This window comes from Equus przewalskii, chromosome 2, assembly GCF_037783145.1.
Source record: "Equus przewalskii isolate Varuska chromosome 2, EquPr2, whole genome shotgun sequence".
Lineage (NCBI taxonomy): Eukaryota > Metazoa > Chordata > Mammalia > Perissodactyla > Equidae > Equus > Equus przewalskii.
Genome location: NC_091832.1, coordinates 44,332,998 through 44,357,846, shown reverse-complemented (window position 1 = coordinate 44,357,846; position 24,849 = coordinate 44,332,998). Strand labels below are relative to the sequence as shown.

The 24,849-nt window shown below is 53.3% G+C and overlaps 2 protein-coding genes across 12 annotated transcripts in view; both read right to left on the bottom strand.

Annotated features, from left to right (window-relative positions):
• CHD5 (chromodomain helicase DNA binding protein 5) overlaps window positions 1-8,758 on the bottom strand; it is a 66,788-nt gene extending 58,030 nt beyond the window's left edge. For 8 of the 11 annotated variants that reach the window (XM_070611019.1, XM_070611018.1, XM_070611022.1 and 5 more), the window contains exon 1: window positions 8,404-8,758. In XM_070611019.1, coding sequence (XP_070467120.1) covers window positions 8,404-8,482 — 79 coding nt within the window. In that variant the 5' untranslated portion in view covers window positions 8,483-8,758. Of the gene's footprint in view, window positions 1-5,000; window positions 5,084-8,403 lie in introns of those variants that run through there. The other 3 variants (XM_070611028.1, XM_070611029.1, XM_070611023.1) reach the window with 2 other exon arrangements.
• Window positions 8,759-14,802: 6,044 nt separating this feature from the next.
• RPL22 (ribosomal protein L22) lies at window positions 14,803-21,573 on the bottom strand. The gene is made up of 4 exons (XM_008532266.2): window positions 21,438-21,573; window positions 19,498-19,602; window positions 17,253-17,377; window positions 14,803-15,002 (listed from the first exon to the last, which is right to left on the bottom strand). Exons 1-4 carry the CDS (start codon window positions 21,447-21,449, stop codon window positions 14,858-14,860), a joined length of 387 nt encoding a protein of 128 aa, XP_008530488.2. The 5' UTR covers window positions 21,450-21,573; the 3' UTR covers window positions 14,803-14,857.
• Window positions 21,574-24,849: the final 3,276 nt, after the last annotated feature.

The window sequence follows — 24,849 nt, the reverse complement described above, 5'->3', positions numbered from 1 at the left end:
GACCCTGAGGAGGGTGAGAAGTCCCAGGAAAGGGGCAAAGCGGCCCCCATGCATCAAGTTTAAAGAAACAGGGCCCCACACCTCCACGTAGGAGGTCTTTCACCCTAAAACATTGTGGTTGTTGAATGTGTCAGACCCACACACCGCAGATGCTCAGACACGTGTGCACACTCAGGACACACCAACATCCAGCCCCCCATCCTCCACACGGGTCCACCCTGGCCTGGGACCCTTGTCCCACCAAGTCCCCAGGGAGAAACGGGCAGGCTCCCACCCCAGGTCTTGTGACTCCCCTCGCCACACTCTAGGTGCGGCTTGAGGGAGCTGGTGACTCTGGTGGCCCAGTGGACGCCCCTCCCACCTCCACAGCCCACAGGTCAGTTCCCACACATACCACCCCCGACCAGGGGAAGGTGGGGGCTGGACCACTGTCTGGGCACCCCTCTGCACCAGGGCCCCTCTTCAGGGCGGCCAGAGGCCTATGGCCTCCTCACCCAGGGAGCAAGTGTTCACCCTGACTTGTACAGACCCCAGGAGTACACAGGGGCAAGGGGCAGAGCATGCCCAAGTCCCAACCCTGTCTCCATCCTGCGAGGCAAACCCAGGCATGGAGGGAGGCCGACTCCAGGCAGGATGGGGAGCTGCCACAGAGGCAGTGGCCTGAGTGCTGGCCATCCCCAGGGGCTGAGCTTGGTGGTTCTGACTGGCAGAGAGGGGTATTGCTGAGGACAAGACCACATGGAGGGCACAGCGGTGGCCTTGGCCGGGGCTATGGCGGACAGGGAGTGGGCAGTGAGGGGCTGGGCCAAATCTGGGTTAATGTGGGCAGGCTGCAAGCAGAGCCAGGCTGAAGCTGCTCAAGCTGACCCCGTCCTGTCCCTCTGACCCTGATGTGGGAGGGGCAGGGATTGTTCAGGCCAGTTGCAAACATGCACAGGGACCCCCAGAGTCGTCCTGGAATGGAGGGGCCTGGGGAGCAGTGATGGGCCTGGCAGAGAGCCTGGCTGGGGAGCGGACACCCATCCACGCCTACCCACTCCCCCGCCCACCTCCACCTCCCCCAGTGCCGCAGGGACACCGCCTGGGCAGAGCCACCCCCACAGCCTGGCAATGCCCAGCACCGGTTATGTAACGGGCTCAGGCTGATGCAATCATGAGGGGTTCTCTCCCTCCTGCCTCCCGCAACTACCCTGCATCCCCTGTCCCCTCAGCAGGGTGGTCCCCTAGACTGGGAAGGCCAGCCCAGCACACAGTCACTAATCGAGAGCCCAGCAGAACAGACAAGGGGATGCACAGGTGGCTGTGGGAGGTTCTGGAAGGAAGCCTGTGATCTGCCATGGGCTGTGCCCCACCCTGCCTGGAGAGGAGGTGGTGCGGGGTGGCCCACACTCTGGCCCTAATCCATGCCCAGAACGAACCTCAGAGGATAAGGCCCCAGACCCTGTGCCCATGCACAGAGCTCCTCCTCCGTTCCCAGAAGACCTCACAGCCCAGGACCATCTGCCTGATTAAATCCCTCCTCCAGGAAGCTTCCAGGGCTGGCACTCGAGGATGGAGACCCCACCCTGCCCCACCATCTCTTAACAGGCCCTTCCTCTCCCTTCACGGCTTCTGGCAGCCCTGAGGACACTCCAAGGCTGACGTCCTACGACTCTGCCCCCACAAAGCCCCCATGATTCCCACCCTAGCCCCAGCCCCTCCTCCCTCTTCTGCAACAGGCCCTGAGCTTTCTGAAACCAGACGTGGGGAGTCACATCCCATCAGCCCCTCCTGGAGCCCCCAGCCCTGTGTCCTGTGCCCCCCCCCCGGCCCACTCCTCAGGGTATAGCCAGTGGTAAGGTGGGATCAGGCCCGCCTTGGAGTGAGGAGTGAGGGTCCCCAGGAGAAACGGCCTCAGGACTCCTTGTCCTGCGAGCTCCTGGCCCCTCCTGGCTGCCCCACAGTGCTTCTGGCCTGCTTGGCAGTACCCTCCCGCACCAGCCCTGCCCCTCCAGGGCGGAGGCTCCATCGATCCACGCCGGGCTATAATTAGGACCCATTAGCCTTGTTATCTCTCCTACCTCCTGAGCTCCCAGGTCGGAGCAGGCCTGGGGAGGCTGCGTCAGAGATGGAGACAGCAGGGGAACGGGTAGGGGCAAAGGGGCAGAGAGAGGTACCTTCTGCTGCTTTTCCTGAAGCTCCTCCCAGCCCCTCTGCAGCCCCCTGCAGATGCTCCAGCTCAGCCCTGCAGGCCCCCGAGGCCACACTGCAGACTGCAGCCCAGACAAGCTGAGTGGGCCCTTCTCAGACTAACACGCTATAACCACGGACGCACCTACATACCACCTGCACCGGGCTCAAAGCAGGAAGCATATGTTCATATTAATTCATCTACTCCACACAGCAAGCCTGGGAGATGCACTATTATTACCCCATTTGCAGATGAGGAAACTGAGGCTCGGAGGATCTCATCACTTCACATCTCAGTTTTACAACTGGCAGGTGGTAGAGCCCGGATGGAACCCAGGCAGGCAGCTCCCACCACTATGTGTGGTCCCTGCCCCTGCCCCTTCCCCCAGGCATTGAACCCTCCCAGAATTCAGACTTACTCCATATTAACAAGCATTTAAACAGCATGGCCTATAAGCCAAGCTCAGGGAGTGGCCTGGGGACACTAAGGTGACTCAGGCCAGCCCCTGGTCTGGAAGGTCTCGTGGGGTCCCTCAGGGAGGTCCCAGCTGGTCCACTACAAGTGTCCATGCTCAACCCATGGGTAATGCTCAGCCCAGCTCCTGCCCCCTCCTCTGAGGAAGGGCAGCCAGGGAGCCCAGCTCAGAGGGGCCTAGGCAAGAAGGCAGCCCAGCCATGAGCCTTGCAAATAGGAGGTGATCAGACAAGCATATGACTGTGGAAAGAAAAGCCAGTTCATCTGATCTAGAGGGGCTGAAGGATCGGCGGGGGGCCGAGCCAGGAGCTGGGACAAGCGCTCCCTCCCTGGGTTCTGCAAATCTGCCAGCTCAGTGCCCACCACCCTCTCCGGGCCTGGCGAGAGGGACTGCTTCCGTTCCCCACCCCAACCCAGCACCAAGCAGGGAACAAGACTACCTGGGGCCCAGGAGGAGGGAGGAACAGGAGCGTGCATACTTCAAACTGCCACCCTTTCCTGGTGGGGTCCCCCAATGAGCCCATTTCTTCGTCCTTAAAATGGGCCTAATCCTGCCTTTCTCACAGGGTGATGGAGAATTTGAAAGTAGGAGTGAAAATTGCTGATATGATGTCTAGGAGGTGCTCAGCGATGGAGGTGGCGCCCAGGGAGACCACACGAGGGTCAGGACAGCGGGTAGTGAAGGGGTGGGTGGCAGAGGGTGGGGGGTCTCTGGTTTGGGCACTGCTGGGTCACCCTAGGGCTGGCCATGGAGGGGGTACCAAGACTAAAGTTCCCATCGGTCTTTGAAGCGCCCCCCCCATGCCACAGGCCCTCTGCTGCAGTATTCCTGCCCAAGAGAGGAGCAATAAGTTATTTACGCCATTTAACAAAACCCAGACATCGTCTCATTGGCGTCTCATCAAAGAGTCAGTCCTGAGCACGCTGGGCAGACGGGAGGGGGGACAGGTGAGCCTTTTATCCTAAGGGACTGGGAGCGGGGAGAGGGAGGAGGGGGGAGTTAGGGGGCCCAGTGAAGGCAGGGGGAAGCCCCTCTGCAGGCCCAGAGCACTGCAGGGATGGGGAGGGAAGAGAGGCAAAGGAGGGAGAGGATGAGGAGACACACCCAAAGGACCAGGGAAAGACAGGACAAAAGAGGGCAAGAGAGCCAGCCCTGCCGAGAGAGAAGCAGAGGCAGGAACTCAGGGAAGACAGACTGACAGACTAGGAGACAGACAAACTGAGGGACAGACAAGGGGATAGACTGAGAGAAAGAGACAGAGAGAGGGAAATAAGGACAGAGCCAAAGAGATAAAGGAGAAAGTCTCAAAATTTTACCTACAAAAGCCACAGAAAGACACTAGAGAAGATACTCAAGAAATCACTGTTGGGTCTGTGGGTGGATGGGTGGATGGATGGATGAATGAATGGATGGCTGGATGGAGAGTGGGCAGGATGGATGAATGGATGGATGGAGAGTGGGATGGATGGATGGAGGATGGAGAGTGGGTAGGATGGATAGACGGATGAAGGATGGGTAGATGGATGGAGGATGGAGAGTGGGTAGAATGCATGGATGGTGAATGGAGAATGGGTAGGATAAATGGATGGATGAAAGATGGGTGGATGGATGGAGTGAGCAGGATGGATAGATGGATAGATGAACGGATGGATGGATGAATGGATGGATGGATGGAGAATGGAGAGGGGGTAGGATGGATGATATGAGTGGGTTGGATGGATGGCTGGTGGGTGGTGAGTGGATGTTTTATGGTTGGATGGGTAGACGTTTAGGTGGGAGGGTGGATACACAAGTGGGTGGATTAATAAGTGGGTGGGAGATTGAATGAACTGATGAAATGATAGATGGATCTTAGTCTCTGATCAATTTGGAGTGAGGTGAAGATGCCCCAGGTCAAGCCACTGGGCAAATTGTGATGATCACTTTGCCTCTCTCTTCCTAGCAAAGAGTATTAAATATAATCAGGCTTCTTGGGACCCCCAAACCCACATTTCCCCATGGTGGGGGACAAGCTAAGAAGGCAAGGACCTTTGGGAATCATAGCTATCACTCTTTCCTTGCCCCTGGGTCCAAGGAAGCCTAAGATGCTCACATGGCTGGGGGCAGTCCTGTGGGCTGGGGGGCATGGGCCAGTCAAGTGTCTCTTGGGCCAGGGTGGTCACACTACCTGGCCAGGAGAGAAGCTGGACTCACCAGCTCTGGAAAACCCACCCCCCTGGCTGTGTGTGATTGAGGAACTTCTGAGGGAAAGGCCCAGAGTGCTGAGCCCCTCCCTCCTTCCCTCGCTCCAGCCCCTCCATGGGCTTCACATTCCTAGCCCTCCCCTGGCCCAGGCCCCCATGCCCCCCTGCTTACTGGATGAAGGTGCAAGTCTCGGAAGCATTTCCTTGAGGAAGGCAGGTCAACTGCCCCGCCTTGGGTGGTGCCAATCGTAATAGTCACAGTTTATTGGGCACCTATGATGTGCTGGGCACTGTGACCTAAATGTTCCACGTGCACCATCTCCCCCGTCCTCATAATAACCCTCTATGAGGTAGCTAGTGCTAGAGCCCCATTCTACAAGTGGGGACACTGAGGCAGAGGGGCTGGGTAGCTTGCCCAAGGTCAGGCAGCTAACAAGCAGCAGAGCTGGACTCATTTGACCCTTGAGCGCTCCCTTTGCCTGGCCCTCTGAATCCCTGGGAGAATTTGGCAGCTGCCAGTCCCTGAGCTGGAGAGGCAGGCACTCACCCTGCCCTCCTCCTCAAAGCAGGCTCGCCCACCTGCCTCAACGCCAGAAAGCTGGTCCAGCAAAGCCCCCATGTGGGAAACAAGAATACTGCTGAGGGGGAGGTGGGAGACGGGGCAGAGTGAAAAGAAAGTCGATTTGACAAGTAACGAGTCCAACTGCTGCAGATTTAAAAATGAGCATGACGTTGCCCAAACACCAGCTCCTCCGCCCGCAAACTGTGATGTTTTGGAACCTACTGGCTCTAGGTCTGGTCGGGTCACAGTCTCCAGCTCAGGCTGAGGGCTGCAGAGCGGCTGCAATGGAGGGCTAGGGGGCCAACTGGCTAGCACTTCAGGAGAGACACGAGGCCTGGGCTGAGGCTGTCATCGCATCCGGGGGCCAGGGGTGACCTAGCGACTCCTAGTCCTCAGACACTGAGATCACAACCATCTCTTGAGCCCGCACAGTGCCATGTGCCAGGCACGGCATGTGACCAAGGGAGTTACCACTGACACAGAAGTTGGCTGGTGATAATATTCCAGGGAGTAGAAAATGCTGCCAGAAAAATACAGCATTCAGATGGGTCTGAGAGTGACAGGGGTGGGGCCACACTTGAGCCAGGAGGTCAAGGAGGGACTCCTTCTGGTGTCATTTGAGCTAGGACCTAAACGACAGGAAGGAAGGAGGCAGCCGTGAGCACAGGAAAGAGCAGGTCAGCAGAGGTCACAGCCAGTGCTCAAGGGCAGGATGGAGTTTGGGGGGTTCTAGAAGCAGCAAGAAGGCCAGTGTGGCTGCAGCACATGAACAGGAGGAGTGGGGGCGATGACGGAGGGACAGAGCAGGGGCTTTGCAGTCAATCGAAGCCACGGGGGTCTGGGTCTGATTTACAAAGGTGACCCTGGCTGCAGAGTGGAGCGCAGTCATTGAGGACTGGTTAGGCGGCTCCGGAGTAGACCAGCAGGAGTGGACAATGGCTTGGACCGGGGACACAGAGGGGAGCTGGGAGCTTGAGAAGGCTCAGGACCCACTCTGAACGTTCAGGTGGAGCATCTAGTCTTGCTGAAGGATGGGGCTGCAATCCCCAGGCCAGAGAGGCCGGAGCATGACCCTCCTCTGCAGGGCTTTGGGACATTCCTAGAGGCCCTGGGGACAACCTCACCCCCACCCCGCCCCGCCCAGAAGTGATGGACACAGCAGGAGGCAGAGGGAGAATGGGTGGTGGGCAGGTGACTTCGACCAAGGCCCAACCCCTCTGGCCCAAACAGAGTGAGTTGGGTGGCCACCAGCCTGGGGTACCTTCTCTGGCCTCCTCCCCTCCAACGCTCCCCTCTCCCTGAAACAACCAGGGAGAGCCAGAGTATGTGGGAGAGGGGGACAGGGGACCCCATCACGGGGTTGATGAAGTCCTGGAACAAGCCTGTCAATTCACGTCCACTACCCCTATCAGTGCCACAAAAGGGCCACGCCCTGAGCACCAGCGGGAACCACTTACTGAGGAAGCCCGTGAACGGCTCACGGAGGAGCCAGCCTCCTGGGTAGAAAAGAGCTACGGGTTTCCGTGCCTGTGCTCCCTTCTGGGGAAAGGGGCCTGATTCCCTGGACCCGGGGATGTAAGAGTCCACCACTGTCCAAGCAACCCCACCCACATGGGGCCACGTCACCCCCACTCCCTCCACCCCAGCAGGAGCTTCGCAAAGTTGAAAACCAGGGTGTCTGAAAGGCGGGGTGAGGCCAGGCTCCTGCCAGGGGGCCATCACAGCATTAAAACAAGCAAACAAGTGGAAGAGGGAGGAGGCCCCCCTAGGCCTGGCCTCCTGGAGGGAACCCCCTGGCTAGGAAGACCCAGCAGCCTGGGGGGCTGCTGCCCACTGGGTCCTCCCCTTCTCACCTCCTGCACACTGGAGTTGGGATGCCAATTTGCGGAATATTCCCCGCCCCCCCCCGCCCCCCCCCTCCCCCCCGTGGAAGGCACTCCTGGGGCCAGACAGCACAGTCCTGGGCCAGGGAGGGCCCCCGGAGCTCCCACAAGTCTCTAAGGAGCCCAGGAGGGGCCACAGATTTGGTGCAGGGAAGCTAAGAAGTAACACAGTCCCCCATAAGAGAGGGAGGGAGGTTGGTTGACAGGGTGAGGTCCTGCCTAGCTGTGCCAGGAGGGGAAACGTCCCAAACAAATGGTGAGCAATTAACTAAGGGATGATCCTGCAAGGTTACCACTGACGCACAAGCCCTGTTTATGCTGAATTCTGAGAGAGATGGCAAGAGCAGGGGCAGTGGCCCTGGGCTCAGGCCGGTAGCCAAAGCGGGGTGGGCTGGGAAGGCCACTACCCTGGTCCATCGCGGGCTGGAGACGGCGGCAGGCACTAGGGCGTGCCAGGACGACGCCGGCGGCCCAGGCAAAGTGTTTGGGAGCGGCGGTCATAGCACTCAGCGGCAGCGGAAGGGGAGTGGGAGTCCAAGCCGGTGCACCCCAGCCTGGAGCCCTCGTGGGCCCAAGAGAAACCACCCAGGCCAGGGCGCTCGCCAGGTCCCGGAGCACGGCTCGTCCTCACGCTGCTCCGGGCCCCACCCACCCCAACGCGCCCTGGGGCCGAAATGGGCCAGGGACCCGGGGCCGCGTCCCGCCTGCCTCCAGAAGGCCAGAGGCGCGCGGCGGTGGGGCCACAGCGCGGGTTGCGCGGCACCAGGAGCCGAGCGCGATTCCCGCCCCCTTCAAGGGCACGCGGGCTGACCCCGGCGGCGCCGCGCCCCCTCCCCGCCCGTGGCGTGCAGCGCAGGCCCCCCGCGGTCCTCCGCCCGCGCCTGGCCCGCGCCTCGGCCCGGGTGGCCCCGATCGCACCCCGCCCTTGGCCGCCCGCGTGCCGCGCCCCGGCGCTCGCCTAGCCCCGCGCCCTTGGCCGCGCGGCGCCAGCAGGGCGGGAGCGCAGCCCGCAGCCTGGGCGCCCCCTCCCGCGCACCGCCAGCGCCGCCCGCGCGGTCTGGTCCCGGAGCCTCGCCGGTCCCCGCGCCCCCCGCCGCCCCGGCCCCGGGCGCAGCCGGCGCCCCGCTCACCTGACATCTCGTCCTCGTTCTCCATCTCGTCCGCGAACAGCCGCGGCAGCTCCTCCTCGGTGCCCAGCGGGCCCCGCATGCCCGGCGCGGGGGGGAGGGGAGGTGGGCGCCCCCCCTCCCGCCGGGCGCGGTGCCAGCCTTAACCCCTGCGCTGCCGGACGGGCGCGCGCGGCGGGCGAGGCGGCCTCGGCGAGAAGATGGCGGCCGCCTGCCCCCCCACCCCCCAAACCTCCACCCCCCCGTCTCGACCCCCTTCTTCTCGGCCGCTTTAGCCTTGCTCCCCGCAAAGCCCAGGCTGCTCCGCCCACCGCGCCCCGCAGCCCGAGTCCCGCAGCCGGCCGAGGGTGGCGGCGGCAGCGCCGGCGGCACGGCGGGGGGGCGGCACACATGCCCGGATTGTGACGTCCAGTCTGGTTGCTGTGGCAACCCCATCCCATCGTTCCGGCAGCGCGACTAGTTAACAGCAGAGAACAAGTTGGGAGACTAGTCCTGAGCCATTGGGTGGAGAGTGGGAGACAGCGCGCTCTGGCCCGGGGAGCCGTCGAGGCGCCCGCGCGCCCCGGGACCCGACGGCCGAGCGGGCAGCGGGGACTCGGGCAAGCCGGGCCCAGTGGGAGGCGGGGAAGCGCAGAGCTGGCCGCCGCCGCCCCCTCCAGAAGGCGCTCGGCCCCGGGAGTCCCCAAGGGCGCGGAGGCGGGGTCCTCGCGCCACCGAACAGCGAGCTCCTGCACTCCGCTCACACGCACCGAGACCCTCGCCTCCCCGCACCCCATTCCGGACTTGACACGCTTCTAGTCACCTTTCGAATGAGGATTGGAAGAAAAATATGTTCCGCACTTGAGGAAGGGCCACTCTGAAGACAGCGGGTCTGATTCCTCCAGAAAAGTCCGTGCAGACTGGCTCCTCCCTCACCCCTTCGCACCCGGCTCCCACCACCCACGTGCCCTCTTCCAAAACGCCCCTCGAGGCTGGGTCCAGTTTAAACACATCCGGACCCCTAGGGGTGGTGCGGATCAGCGTTCTCTGTGCCCAAAACTCCCGCTCAGAAGCGACACCTGTCGCGGAGCGGGAAGGAACCGCCACGAGCCCTCGGTTGTTACAGGTGAAGATGGAGGCCAAAGCCCTGGGGAGCAAGACTGGAATTTTAAATGAGCGCCGCCAGTCTCGGCTGCAGCAAGTCTTAAAGCTGTTCAGAAGGCAGAAGTTTCAGTGGCCGGCAGGATGGCCAGCCCACTAACCTAGAATGTCCAGTAAAGGGAGGGCACCCTCAAACTCACTGCCTTCAGCCTGTGGAACACACTGGAGCCCCATGTGGCTGCCAGGGACCTGCAGGATCTGCGTGACTTGGAAGCCAAGAGCAGGCAGAAGTTCTTCTCTCTAGCACCAATCCCTCCCATCTTGGCAGAGCACCTGCCCCATCTAGGTGGCATTCAAGAGTACCCAAGCCACACTGCCATCTCCAGAAGGGCTATCCCTTTCCTGGGGCCTTCTGGGAACCAAGAGAGTTGTACCTGCTTGGCAAGGGCCCTCATGCAAGACCTCTTGGGGAGGTTGCCACAACTCAAGGCACCGTAAGTCCAAGGTAACCAGAAGGTGATGGATGGCCTGGGGAGGGCTGGAAAGATGTATAGCAAATTTTTCCTCCGCCTTCCCATCCACATGAATTGCCAGCAAGCCCCAAACAAAAGCTCCTCTTCATTCATTGCTGGGCAAGAGCAGGTCTGTCCAGCCTCTGGGATCACAGTGCGGGGTGCTGGGAATCCCCTTCATCTCCTGGATCACTTTTAAACCACACTAGAGAGAGATGTTGAATCAGCCCAGGGCAGGTGGCCTGCAAGGGCAAAGGAAGGAGGGCTAAGAAAGCCAAGGGCTTCTCACGTCTAAGGCTGTACTTCACATCACTGGGCATCTAGCCGAGGGGGCCCCAAATCACTGACACTCTAGCAGGCTTGCATTTTCACTGGCAAGGTTGCCTTGCTCTTTCCAGACTTCCTGTCTTCCTGAATGTCAACCATCCAGGAAAAAACCCTAAGCACCGCCAAACACACCCACCCTGTTACCAGCCCTGCCTCCAACCCCTTCCAGATGGCAGGATGAGGTCTGGACACTTGCACAGTTTCCCTGTCCCACTTTAGAGAAACTTTGACTTACAGTATTTCCCATAACCAGAGAGCACCCCACCACACGCACACACCATTAACCTTGGCTCCAATTCCCAGGGCGAGACTCAGTCAAGACATCATTCAAGAAAGAGCAGTGCCAACTGCTTAATTTGGCAACAAATTAGAGTTGAGAGGCCCATCACTCTCTCTCCCCATAATCCTCTCCCCATCCTTGTTCTCGCCAGTGGCTGCAGCTAGGTGACATTACTTACAGACCAACAGCGAAACAAAACCAACACTGGAATGGCAGAAACAAATGGATTTTTGACTAGAAATCTCCAGGAATATTTAAAGGAGAGCTGATTGTTAAACTATTAAATGTGCATTTTAATGACAATGGACCAAAAATGCCTGATGTTGAAAGCAATCCCTAAAAAGGTAAAAATTCAATAAACTCTGCAATTCTGAGAACAAGTCTATCATTAAGGTTACAATTTCAGGAGACAAGATTCTTGTGGATGCTGATCACAGAGCTTGTAATGACACCTCAGTGACAATTCAAAATCAAAATATTTTTAAAAAATATATTGGTTATGAAAGCACCAAGGAAAAAATGTTTTTCCAAGAACAGAGCTGCAATAGCGGGTCTCTTCAACACACACCCCACTCAGTTCGGGAATTCCTCACACAGGCACCCCTGAAGTCCCACCTCAGGACAGTTCCTCCAGCAACACGTCCCACTGTGGCCACCTGATGGCCCCGACATGACGCGAGGCTTCGGAAGGGCAGTGAAGCACTTGTTCCTGCAGCCCCCACAGCCAGTGGCACAGGTGCAACTGCAGCCTCCTCGGAAGTGGCTGAGACCACCACTCCCAGGGTTGCAGGGTCCTCTGAGATGAAGGGTGAGCACCCCCTGCCCACCAAGACCTTGTACTTGAAGCCTGTTTCTCAAGGCGGGGGCCTTGCCCCACCCGTATCCAAACCTCTTGGGGTTGCCGGGGATGGGGGGGAGGGGCTTCCCAAAAAGGCAGACTCCTGGCCGTGGCCCTGAACCTGAGGAAGTACTTGTGTAAGCCATAAATTAAAGCATCTTAGGGGTTCTTTCTGGGTTCCACCCATGGTAGCAGCTAACTCACTCAGCTGGTTAGCACAGCCTTAACAGACAGTTTTAGGTTGGCCTGAAATAGCCTAGAAAAAAGTGTGGATTCTCAAATCCTCCCAAATACAGGAAAGATAGGAAAATGTCTGGATCACATATTCATACTTTTTCTTCCCCGAGGTAAGCACCACTTTGGCATCTTTTGAGGCGGCTTCCACCTGCTCCCCTCAGCACCGCCTGATTGCTGGGATGGCAAATCCCCCAGACGAGGCCTCTGTCCTCTTCCTCTACCTCCAGAAAGAGAGGTGACCTCCACAGCTTATCACCCCAAAGAACAGAGGCCCGTCACTGTGATTAGCCAACACCTCCAGCAGGGGCCTATCCAGGCTCTTCTCCCCAGGGGGCTTCTGACCTCAGCCAGCCTCGTGCTCTGAGGTTACCTGCAGGGAGGTCTGTGTGCTTGGTACGGCCAAATCTGTGGTTGTCTCTTGTCAAGGAGCCCCATCCTAGGCATGCACACCCCTCACAAGGAGGGACCAAGCACGCTACTCTGCTACCCACACTTGATAAGCTTGGGAGGGCGGGGGGGAGGTGTCATTGGAAGTCATGAGAATGACCAAGCAGCAAGTCAGAAAATGAAAGCAAGCTGCCAAAGCCAACTTCCAGCCTCTCCTGAGGCTCCAGGGAGTTCACCAGGGCCCGTTATCACCACAGCGGGTCCTGTGCACCTTCCAAGAAATCATGTCCCCGAAAAAGGCTGTGGTCTAAATACCCCAGAACATTCTGTAATTCTGACTGTCTTAATCTTTGATATGATTTAACTCCCCCCCTTCTCCCACACAAACATTTCTGAACACCTCTGTGCTAGGCACCACTGGTGAAGTTAGGACCTCTTCCTGAAGAGGTACGAGGATGACACTACTCAGAAAAGAGCAGTTTCAGCCCGGAAAAAGCCACAGAAGGGGGTCGCTGAGGCTTTAAGGAAAACAAACATTAATGCTTTCAACAGAGATGGTGTGGATCAAGCCAAGGGAGGGTGCTGGTAACCAGAGCCAGCTGAGAACAAGACTGCACCAACTTCCTACTTCACTTTTATGAACGTAAATCTCAGCTTGAAACTCTCCATGACCCAATCCGTTTCTGTGCCTTGAATATTTCAGATCAGGCAGGCGGGTCATGAGACAAAACAGATGAAAAGGAAACCGGTCTAAAATGTGGTTCGGGCACAGCTGGTGTAACAAGATTCAGGTTCACATGACACATCCCCCATGCGAAAAAATAATTTGTTTGCAAAGTTCTCCTCCAGGCTCTGAATCTGAAGACATTCTACACGGAGAGCTCCAGAATCTCACCGAGGCACAGCGGCACAATCAAGGTGAAAAAATGGGAATACAGGACTTTTTTTTCTCAAGCTTAACGAAGACCAAGGTCAGTGTTGGTACAGCAATTAATCAGTAGGATAAACAACAAAATTTTTGTTGCTAAACAGATTAACATGCCAATCCTTTAAAAAAAGAAAAAAGCCTGCACGATAGTAGCCATGTGTTAGCCACTTTAATACAAAATGTGATCAAAACTCAATTACAAGAGTTCAAGAAGGCATAGAAAAAGTTTCCATTTTATTACAAGTTTTAAAATCTGGGAGTAATTTTCTAAAAACTTATATGCTAATTTCAGCCCAGGGTTAATTTTTTACAACCAAACTAAGAATTACTACAAGGGAACATCATCGCAGCAAACAAGTGAAATTTGCAAACCCAAGTCATGAACTTACTAACAAAGTTAGTGATCATGGAAGGGGCAGCGCCAAAGAGCAACTGATGCCTCAGTTAAATCTGAAAGGACCCCTGCCTTCTGTGAGGGCAGAGGAACCTGCAAACAATTCTGCTTCAAGAAATTTGCATAGAAATAGAAAATGCTAGAGCCTTTACCACAAATGAAATTGCAAAGCCTCAACATGTTAAACTCAATCCAAGGAGCACCAAATGTTAAATTGGAGCCAAGGCAGGACTCAGACACTTAATTTCCAGCTAGGCAACTAGCAGAACACAAGAATTTCAGGTGTGGAAATTGGCTGTAGGCAAGCTCTTTAAAAACATGAATTTTATACACCGTCATTTTAAGACAATGCAGACAGTTCTGCAGAATTGTTTAGATGCTAGAAGGGCACCACAAGGCATCAGGGTCTCTTTTGAAAGTATACTCGATTTTCTGTCAACAACAATTACATCGTTACAGCCTCATGAACCACCTTTCACAGCTCTCTAGGCTCCACACAGGGCAAAACTCCCAAGACAGACGTGGTTTTCTGCGGGAACACCACTTTCAGTTTGGCCCTACTTAATGTCAGTTTGTCGAAGGACTTTTGACATTAAATTCAGCCACGGCCTAACTGGCATGAAAGCGACTACTCCCAGGGCATCTCAACCTCTCCCTCATCTCCTCAGCATGGACCATCTCCCAGCGGCTCTCCTGCACACCCACCGGAGAAGCCTCCAGCGCTCCGGCTATCAGAGCAGGCAGGACTCTCCCTCCTCTCCAGCTCCCCCTGCTGGGGGCCAAAGTGACAGTCTGTTACAAAGACTTGTAGAAACGATCATTTACAAATTCATTTTTGTACACTTTTACTTAATTTAAAACCTGGGACTTTTACAATCGCTCTCCAAACCCTTTCCTGAGGGAAATAAGAATAGGCAGCAAGACCAAAGGACCACATTTTATTTCTATAGGAAGAAAAACGATTAACATATATAATAATTGTGTGCCTGAAGAGTAATCTGTAATCAAAAAATGAAAAGACAATGCCCCAGAGCCGTTTTTCTCGACTGCCATTTTCTCACAAGAGAACCTCAGACAGAAGTCAATGGCTTTGCTTTCAGTGAACTGAGTCCTCACATTTGTACTACTGACCCTTTGAGGAAAGCAGATAAAAATGTCATACTTTTTACAGTAAAAGAGTGACTAACCGAAGCTCACAGCCCCACACCCTCACCCACCTGCTCAGCGTCAAACTGCCGGCAGTCCCCTTAAAAGAGCTGGAGGCTTCGGTTCCGGTACTGCTACCAGGAGAACTGACATTTTCAAGCAGAAAAAAGTCTAATTACAAGTAAATGAATGGCAGCCCAAAGGAAGCCCTTTTACTACGATTTCCAATTTTCTGTTCACGTCACACTGCAGACATACAAGGATAACCACCAATTTGGTTCCCAAGTTTTATTCAAGAAGTCATACAAAATATCCAGATCAATGAATTTTAATCCTCGTCTTCCTCCTCCTCTTCATCTTGATTAATCTGGAAGTAACGTAATTCGTAACTCTCTTTGCTGTTAGCAACTACGCGCAACCAATCACGGAGATTATTCTTCTTCAAATATTTTTTGGTGAGATATTTCAAATACCTGCAGAGAAAGAACACTTGAGAACTCCACTAGACACACAGCCTTCTTACATTTTGAAACAATGTAACTTTTATGAAACCCACGCATTCAAGATCATTACAATTCAAGGTGTTTTCCCACAGCTCAAAAATGGCAAAGATAAAGCAAATATACCCAGCCAATGTTCTAACAAGAATAAATATCGGCCACATTTCATCTAAACTGGTAATAAAAATGAGAACAGACGAGAAGATGCAACAGCTGTCCATTAAACAACAGCAAACACCCATGAAATGGTTTTTAGCAACCAGTGGAGAAAGATATCATGGTAGTAATGTGACAATTAAGCACAACCTTAATACCTTTTATTGAGAAATCACTGGGTTTCCAACGAGCTCCAAGCACTTTCCATACATCACCTCATTGATCCAAGCCTCCCTGAGGTTGCTCAGGTTATCAAGATTGCTTATTGGGACTGTTACACACTCTCACCTCTAACATGTGGCGCTCACTACCCAACGTCCCGGAACAGGGGCACCCCCGCCACTGCAGGCGCTCCAGCTCTGCGGGGAGAGCACCCAGCCTTCTCAGCCTGTCTGCCCAACCGCAGCCTTAGCCTGGGTGACAGCTAAGCAGTCACCACCACAAACTGCCCGTTAGGAAACCTGCTATTTCTATAAGGGCAGCAAGGGCTTTTGTGCTCAACCTAACACCCGCAACGTTGTTTCCTCTCCCACCTGTCTGCTTACGAGCCCCTGGAATATTATCTATTCCAGCATCTTCCCAAAGCCATACAGAGAAGAGGGTACAAAAGCCAAGCAAACACACTGCTGGGAAAATTAACCTTCCCGAACCTCAGTTTCCCTCTCTATAAAATGGGACTCATGATACTTAACATCTCTTCAAACAGTTATGAGGACTAAATTAGAAGCACAGGCAACCTCTGACATATTAGCAAGGACCCGAATGATAATGAACCAAGAAACTCACCATCTCCAAGAAATGAATACTGTTCAACAGTGTTACTTATGCCAACAAAGCAATCTTCACAGAGATGTGAAGATCTCAGTTCAATTCTATCCACTTTTCCCTACATAAAAATAAATCAATTTGGTCGTTCCATCTAAAAAGTATTCTTCTTGTTCATTTATTATTTCTACCACATTGTATTCAGGTGAGGTAATTAATTCAAAAGTTCCAGTGGTTTGAAAATTTTCATAATAGAATATTGGGGTAAAAAGCTGCAGAAGTTCAGAGACGAGCAAGAAAAAGTTCTAGATTAGGAACACCTTGAATGTTTCATGAACATAAAACTATTATCATCGAGATAGGCAAACTTTAACAGAAGATTAAGGCTCCTTTCCTGCTCCGCTGGGTAAAGAAGAGAATATCTGTGAAAACTGAAGTGCGACGTGTTAGGAGACGGAAAACGGGTCCCAGAAAGACCTTCCCCAAGGGCTCTGGGGAAGCCTAGCAAGTCCCAGGTGCACGGGTCTCTCTCGCACATTGCCTTCTGCACATAACTCAGCCGGCAGAATACGAGTACTTCAGCAAAGCTTTAAAGTCATCTCGTGACCGATTTAGTTAAAAATAAAAGCAAAGGCTTAACTATCACCATTTTGTCCCAACACATCTTCCAATTTCCCACTACTTGATTCAGTTTGATTCAGAGCTCCTCATACAACATGCCAGGCTCTGGGCTAGGAGCTGAGTATGCACACGTCCAATTCTTTAGTGACTTGGGAAGTGTTTTAACCTTATCCTCAAAACAAAAACTGTATAATACAGCTGAGCAAGTGAACTGATGTATCTGACTTGGGGGCAAAACGTGCTCACAGGCACTAAATGGAGCGACTGCAGTCTGAACTGAGATGTCAGAGTCCTCATCCAGCTATAGTGGCACTTACAGGAAAAACAATAACAGAATTAAAACTGAAAGCTCTTCACTATGATCTAGAGGCAGAGGAAGCAATATCTTCATTTTTAAGAACACAGTCTAAGGAATTCTGAGTGTCTTTCAAGCAGTAATACTTGAAAATACTTTGCAGCCTGCGCAAAACAAAATTTTTACAACTACCAAAAGTTGAATACTTTTAAGTACCATGTTAACATTCATTCATTCACTGCCTCCTTGCACTGGGCATTGTTCCAGAAATTAACGGATGCAACCACAAAACAAATTCCTCTGCAGGCAGCAACATTCCTGTCCGGGGCGAGGGTGGGAATCTTAGTGCTAGGACGCAGGCAAGCAACACTCATCTCCCACCATACCTTTTGGAAAAAGGCACCTCAGAAGTTACAGTAATCTTGCTCTTGCTCCTCTCAATGGTTACAACCCCTCCACCGAGATTCCCAGCCTTTCCATTCACCTTGATTCTCTCCTGAAGAAACTGCTCCTGTAGAAATCATCAAATGGACCAATCAGTGAAGTGACAGGCTCAGCCCTCCCACCAGCAGAGTATTTTATTTTTTACACTCCTAACACTGAACGGATAGAGTTGTTTAAATGTTCAGCCCTTAAAAAAAATGATAGCAAATCGTTAGCTATTATATAAGGTCTGAAATCTAGGAACAGTGATTAGAAAATGACACTATTCAACTTGATTTACACGAATAATATGAAAACACCACCTTCACGTGAACATATTCACTGATCCCGCAGAAGGTCCAACATGCCTCTCCATGGAAGGCTTTGACTTCCAGGTCAAGCCCAGGGCCCAATTGTTACAAGGTGCCGCAACCAAGGCTGCAGGCCACTTCTGAAGCTAAGGAGTATAGAGCACTCCTCAGTAGGATCAGAGAAAATAAGTCTTCAATCCAGTAGAAGGAGCAAAAACACACAGTGACCAGACAACTACAGATCCGATCAGGGGCCACGTGCACAGTACAGACAGGGCAGAGCCCAGAGAGGACTCTCGGCAAACCCCTGTGGAAACCTGGGCTGGTCATTCACCTCCATCGGCTTCAGGGTTCTTTGTCCAAAAAGGAGGACTCTGGTTTTCTTGCTGTTGCAATGATATGAAGTTCCTTTCAGCTGAAAACTCTAAAATCCTGTTTAAAAACTCTAATACACAGTATGTCAACCGATCATGGGGTAAAGAGTGATTAGATCAGAAATCTTGACTTTTCCTTCTTAGACTAGACTCACAGACAACTCAAGTTTCCTATCCTAACGAGGCATCTAGAAGGAAAGACAATCACAGACACAGATGAGCATAGAGGAAGGGAGGAGGGAATGATGGCAGGATAAGGCCACCATGGACACAGACTGGAAGAAACCACTATGGTTAGGAAGGAAAACGAGGACAGAGAGAAAAGCAAGATGACAATGGAGAGAAAGAGAGAACTAAGAAGCCAACTGAAGGACTTCTGGGGCAGTGCAGGGACACGAAAGGAATCTACCCAAGGGCCGTGAACTACAAGAAGCTGCCCCAATTCCACTCTGTGTAATTAGTGGCTATACGCTGAGTTTTTAACTTTTCTTTATTTGAAAATTATTCTTGCTGTAATGAAATTATCTCAGCAATAGTTGACCTTCTGGAGACTGAAGAGCAAACGTAAATTCAGGAGGCTTCTGCACAGTAAGTCTGAATCCCCCAAGTGTGACTATTAGAGAAGAAAACAGTAAGGCCCGGCTCGGTGGCGCAGCAGTTAAGTTCACATGCTCCACTTCAGCGGCCCGGGGTTCACCGGTTCAGATCCCAGGCACGGACATACGCACCGCTCATCAAGCCACGCTGTGGCAGGCGTCCCACAAATAAAATAGAGGAAGATGGGCCCAGATGATAGCTCAGGGCCAATTTTCCCCAGCAAAAAGAGAAGGATTGGCAGCAGATGTTAGCTCAGGGCTAATCTTCCTCAAAAAAAAAGAGTACAAAACCAAGTTACAGAGTCAAAATGTGGCAATGAGGTTAACTTTTCTAGATTTAAGTGAAATAGAGGAATACTGGGGAATGGGGCCAAATATAGGAGCAAAATATCAAGACAGAGCAAGGTCTTAAAAAAAAAACAAGCTCCAAGTGCAAGTTAACAAGCAGGACATTTTAACATAAACACGAAAGCTCTGATGCTTAATAAAATGGGAAGCTTAAGGAGATGCTACCATCTGTCCCACACTCCACAGCCAAGGAGTCAGGCCCAGGAGGGAGGCGCCCCCTTGTTTGTGAGGCTCAGGGCCCACAGCTAACGCTTACACACACCAAGGATGTCAGATCTAATGGAGTTTGCCTGTTGCCCAGTAACTTTTAAGTGATTTCATTTTTGGAAACAAAAGGAGGAAAAGAAGAAAATAAGGTAGTTCTCTAGCACATCAGTTTATTCCTCACAACTCTGTTATACACACGAGAAAGCAAGACTTAGAAACCAATTAACTAGACCAGATCCAGAGTTAAATGGCAGAGCCACATCTGCAGAGCAGCCTAGGAGCCTGAAAACAGAAACATGCTCCAGTAGGTTTTCTCAGCACTATCTCGAAAGGTTCCATACTGTCCTGAGTGGCATCAATGGTATCACTTACAAAATTGGCAGCATCCATGATTCCATCTTCTACAGGGTGGGTGCAGTCAAGGGTAAACTTCAGAACCTGCTTCTTTTTTTTGCCCCCCTTCGCCACAAGCTTTTTCTAAGAAAGTATACAAATGATAACAGACATGAAGGCACAACCATTCAAAAAAAAAAAAATTAACCCAAAATGCCAGAGGTATAAAAGCACATACAAATGCAAAACCCACGGAGTTGTGTTCCCCGGCAAGGGCGCCAAGACCCATGCTCTGTCCAAGAGTGGAGGAGAGATAATACCCAAGATGCTGCTCTACAAGCTTAGGGGCCTGGGGTCATGCCCTTCTGCAGGGGAAATCATTCTAGCACTCTTGACCTATTTACACTTTCCAGCCTCCCCAACCTCTATGGGCACGAAGGTCTGTGAGCTTACAGACCACAATAAAATGAGCACTGCCTTTTATTTGCCCTAAAATTTCCAAAATAAAGTTTCAAGAAATACTCATTTATTTCATTCCAGGATTATGGCACAGGCATACGAATGCCTTGCATATCTAAAACAATCTTAATCTGAAAGCAACACTTGTCCTAACTCTCCAGGCTAGGGTCCTGATCTGGTTTAGCTGCTCTCCCTGATTCCTGTCTCACCTACCTTCTCAGAACAGCCACAGGAAGTGCACATCCTGGCAGCACATCTACCCCAGCCGGGACAAGGGTACGGCTAAAACTTGGGTTCTAATCATAACACAACTGTCAACAATTTCTGGCCTTTTGACTGCTTTAACCTACGAATTCACACTTTCAAACTATCAGTTTGAGCACATCCTACAAAGTTCAGTTCCTTTACTCTCAGAAAGAAGCTTATTATTAATCTCCCTCTACAAACTCCAACACTATTGAAAAAGGGTTTGTACAACCTACCTGTGCTTCCACTTTAACAAGTTTTGCAGAATCTAAAAAGACCTTTTCAAGAACACATCTTACCTCCCTTCATGTTTAAAAGAACTTCATCTAAAACTTGTATCAATTGGGTCAACTTTTCAAACGTTTACTACTGCAAACATCACTGTTTTTTTTTCTTTTTACACTTCTCTTTCTAGTAACAATCAAAAGGACTGCTTTAAGATCTAATCCCCGGGAATATTCAATCAGCACGTAAAAGACCTGCCCACAATAGGCTTGATAGCTCCCATGAGGTTTTAGACCAAAAGCATACAAATGCATACAAGCATTAAAAGCCCACCCAGGCAGAAAGGTGAACCGGAAATGTTCACAAGGGTGTCCCAACAGCGGACAAGAAAACTTTCTCCAAGTAACCCAGGAGGAGAGCAATCTGCAGGCAGAGTGACATGAGGGCGCCACACGGCCCAGTCCCAGCCAGGCTAAGAGAGAATGGAACCGGGCCTTCGCCCTACACCAAAAAGGGTCTGTACAGCTGCGCCCTGAGGAACTAACTTCCTCCGGACACGCTACAGGGGTCCTCAAAACCAGGCCTCTCTCCGAAAACAGGCCGGCCAGGCCACTTTCGGTAGACACTCCCACTCGTCCCCGAGTCCTGACTGCAGGCTGCCCGGATGCGCGGCTCCCAAAGGTGGCAGGTCCCCTCCGCATCCCCCGCCCTCCGCCCAAGTAACCAGGCCCAGACCCGGGCTGCTCCACGCCGGCCGGGCTCCAAGGGCTGCAGCCTCGGCGCTCCAGCTCCTCGCCGGCCCCAGGAAGGGGCCCCAGCCCGAGCCGCGGCCTCCGAGAGCTCGGGTCTCCCCCTCGGCCTCGGGCCGCGGCCTCCTCCGCCCGCAACGTGCGGGGCCCGGCGGCGGCGCTGGCCCGCTCCGGCCGCCTGCCAGCCCAGCCCCGGCCGGCCGCTGCAGTGCGCCGCCCCGCGCGAGCTGGGCAGAGGCCAGGCCGGCGAGGCCCACGTGCCTCTCCCGGAGCCGCGGCCTCACGCGGAGCCATACTAACCACGGGCGCCATGGCGGCAGCGGAGGCAGAAAGGGAGTTGGACGAACTACGCAGACGCAAAGAGCCCACAGCGCGCAGAGCACGCAGGGCCCAGGCCGTACCAATCGCTCCGCCACGCCCCTCGGCCGCCACCGCTTCGCCCTGTTCTGCACGATCGGGGAGCAATTGGTCTCCCCTGGATGCAAAGCCCATCCTCTCGTAGGCCCGGTGGGTTGTCGGGGGAGGAAGGAGGCCCGGTGGCATGTCCCACTGCGAACGATCGGAGGGGGGAGCATGACTGGACGAGCCCAAAGAGAAATAAAGGGGTTCGCTTTACTTTGGAAAGTCTTGGAAAGAGAAAAGAAAGAAGGAGATCTGCTAAGCCATAAGTTACCAGCTAGTGGGATGGGAGTCGACCCCACTAACTTGGGGAGGTGAGGCCCTTCTGGCGCCGGGGTCCCAATGCCCGAGAGCGCTTGGCTTCTTCCTACCTAAAGTGACCAGCTCAGAAGCTCGGGCCCCGAGACTGTGCCCCTGTGCAAGCCCTCCTTGCTGCGGTCAGGTACACTCTCAAGTTGCACCCCTTCACAATCTCAGATTCAAGCCACCCACCCTCCGAGCACCACCTCCTAGCTTTCCAGCTCATCCTTTCTCGTTTCCCAGTTCCAAAAATTCTTCTACCAGTGCTTCTCAAACTGGCATATAGACAGAAATCCCCTGGGTATCTGGATAAAATGCAGATTCCAATTCAGCAGGTCTCAGTGACTTGAGATTCTACATTTCTCACAAGCTCCCAGGGATGCTGATGCTGACGTTGATGTTTCTTGTCCATGGAGGAGCAAGGGTCTTCCTCCTCCGGCCTACAGCCCATTGACTGGACTACTTTTCACCTACCCTCACCCCTTCCTGTTCTTACCAGTTACATTCCAGGGCCCTGTGTTGTAATCACTCAGTTGCATACACCTCCACTCCCTCTATCTGGAGGCAGTGTAGTCACCTAGCAGAAGCCCAATCCTGGCTTACCACGGTGGGAAGAAATACAGCACACTGACTCGTCTAGATTTAAACTCAGGCCTACTTGTGCCAGTCGACCAAGCTCCAAACCCACCCTGCTATTCTTCACTGCAAACCACATTTCTGCTTTGCCAGCTCCTGGTTAGGCTCTTTCAATAAGGGGCTGGGGAGAGACTGCAGGGCTAGAGGGGGAAGAAGACACTGCTTCCTGTTGGCTTCCTGCTTGTTTCTGTTCTGTCGTTGTCACCCATCTTGCTTCTTCATGGTGGAGGTGGCAGTTGGGACGTTCCAGAAGCAGCAGTTGAATCCAGTTTGCAGTTATTCTGACACTTGGAGAACCAGCCTCGTTTTCTTCTCCTCAGAGGCCCCAGCCCCAGCCCAGCATCCCCTCGTTGAGGGGCCCCTCCTTCCAGCTTCTACTTTTTACCACCACCCTAGGAGTGGTAGCTGCTTCCTGCACTTGCTACTGTTTTTTCATCCCTCCAGTTACCTAGTTTACAGATCCTTATACCTAGTTAACAACCCTTTATATTCCGTTAAAATACTAGCGTGCTTTCTCCTGATGACACCACTCCTAACCCCAGCGAGCCCTTGGGGCTGCCCGGCAATCCTGAAATCCAAGTGACTATTTCCCACCTCTGGTCAGATGCCAGCCCCTCTTCCCCCAACCTCCCTCTCAGCTGATGACTTCCATTGCCCTTTCTTTGAAAACATAGAAGCAATGCAAGAGAATTTTCACACACTCCTGCCTCCATGTCTAACCTCCAGCAACATCTACACCCGGCTCTGCCTCCCCTCTTGATACTATGGAAGAAGTTTCTTGTCCCCATCTGAGGCCCACCCCAACACTTGGGCATTAATCTCGTATACCGCTGCCTCCTTGAGGACATCCCTGTAACAGGCCTCACCCTCTCACGAAATCATCAATGTATCCTATTTCTGGATCTTTCCCATCAGCATGTAACCATTCTTTAATATGTCCCGTCTTAGAAAAGGAAAAGCAATCTCTTGACCCCCAACATTCCCCTTCAGTTACCACCCCTTTCTCTCCTCTCTGCTATTGGCTGAATGTTTGTGTCCCCCAAAATTCATATGTTGAAACCCTAATGTGATGGTATGTGGAGGTGGGGCCTTTGGGAGGTAATTAGGTTTGGATGAGGTCATGAGGAGGGGGCTCCATGATGAGACTGGGGCCCTTATAAAGTGAAGAGACACGAGACCTCTCTCCACCATGTGAGGACACAGTGAGAAGGCAGCAAGCTACAAGCTAGAAAGAGGGCCCTCACCGGAACCAAATCTCCTGCACCTCCATCTTGGACTGCCAACCTCCAGAACTGTGAGAAACTGTTGTTCAAGTCCCCCAGTCTGGTATTTTTGTTACGGCAGCCTGAACTGACAAAGAGCATCTCCTCGCACCAGATTTCTTGGAAGAGTTGCCTCTGTGCACTGTCTAAAATCTCTCCTCCTGTTTTCTGTTGAACCCACTCTGGTCAGGCTTTTGGCCCCCAGCCACCAGGACAGCTCTCTTCAAGGTCACCAGGGATGTCCCCCTGCTAAGCACCAGGGTCAGTGCTCAGTCCTCCTCTTCAGGCTTCTCTTAGAAGCCTCTGACACCGCAGGTCACTCCCTCCTCCTTGCTGACCTCTCCTCCCTGGACCCCCGGGACACCAGGCTCTCCTGCTTCTCCTCCCACCTCGCTGGCCGCTTGTCTCCATCCCCCTGCTGCTCCCTCCTCCTCCCTGGACTTGAAGGGCTGCAGGGCACAGAGCTCCTCTCGTCTTTATCCACACTTGACCTTTGGCTCACCCAGGCTCATGCCTTTAAATACAACTCCCAAGTCTGTGTGTGCAGCCTCAAGCCCTCCTTGGACTCTCGACTCACACAGCCAGTGGCTTCCTTGACATCTCTAATCTAGAGCACCAAGTAGACCACTCTCCCCGCCACCAGCCCACTCTCCCCTCCCACCCTCCTCCCTACACCCCTCCCCTCACTCACCTCTCTACCTTCACCCCACTCTCCATCCTCAGCCCACACTGAGTCCCTCCATCTCCACCCACACTGGTCTCCTTTTCTTTCCTCTAAATTTATTCCAACTTCTGGGGCATTGTACTTGCTGTTCCCTCTGCTTTGAACTTTTCCTGGCTTTTCCCATGTCTGATTTCTTCTCATCCTCTGGGGTCTCAGGCTCAGCACCCCTCTCTGCCCATGAGTGTGCCCTCAGCTCCCCCCAGCTGCCCTCCACCACATCATCCTGGTTATTTTCCTCAGAGCCCTTACTGCAGCCTGGCATTACTGTACTTGTTCACTTATGCACTTGGTTAACCTTGGCTGCTGTGTTCCCTTCCCCGTGTACGGCCTGTGGCAGATGCTCAGTAAATGCTACTTGATTAGACGAAGACAAGAATGGATGGATTAAATA

What these genes read in the sequence shown, in the direction of transcription:
- RPL22 (XM_008532266.2), bottom strand. An exon ending in TCATGGATGCTGCCAATTTT is followed by an intron (nt 17,378 to 19,497) that starts GTAAGTGATACC and finishes TGATTTCTACAG; the next exon opens with GAGCAGTTTCTTCAGGAGAG. An exon ending in GAGGTGCCTTTTTCCAAAAG is followed by an intron (nt 15,003 to 17,252) that starts GTATGGTGGGAG and finishes CTTTCTCTGCAG; the next exon opens with GTATTTGAAATATCTCACCA.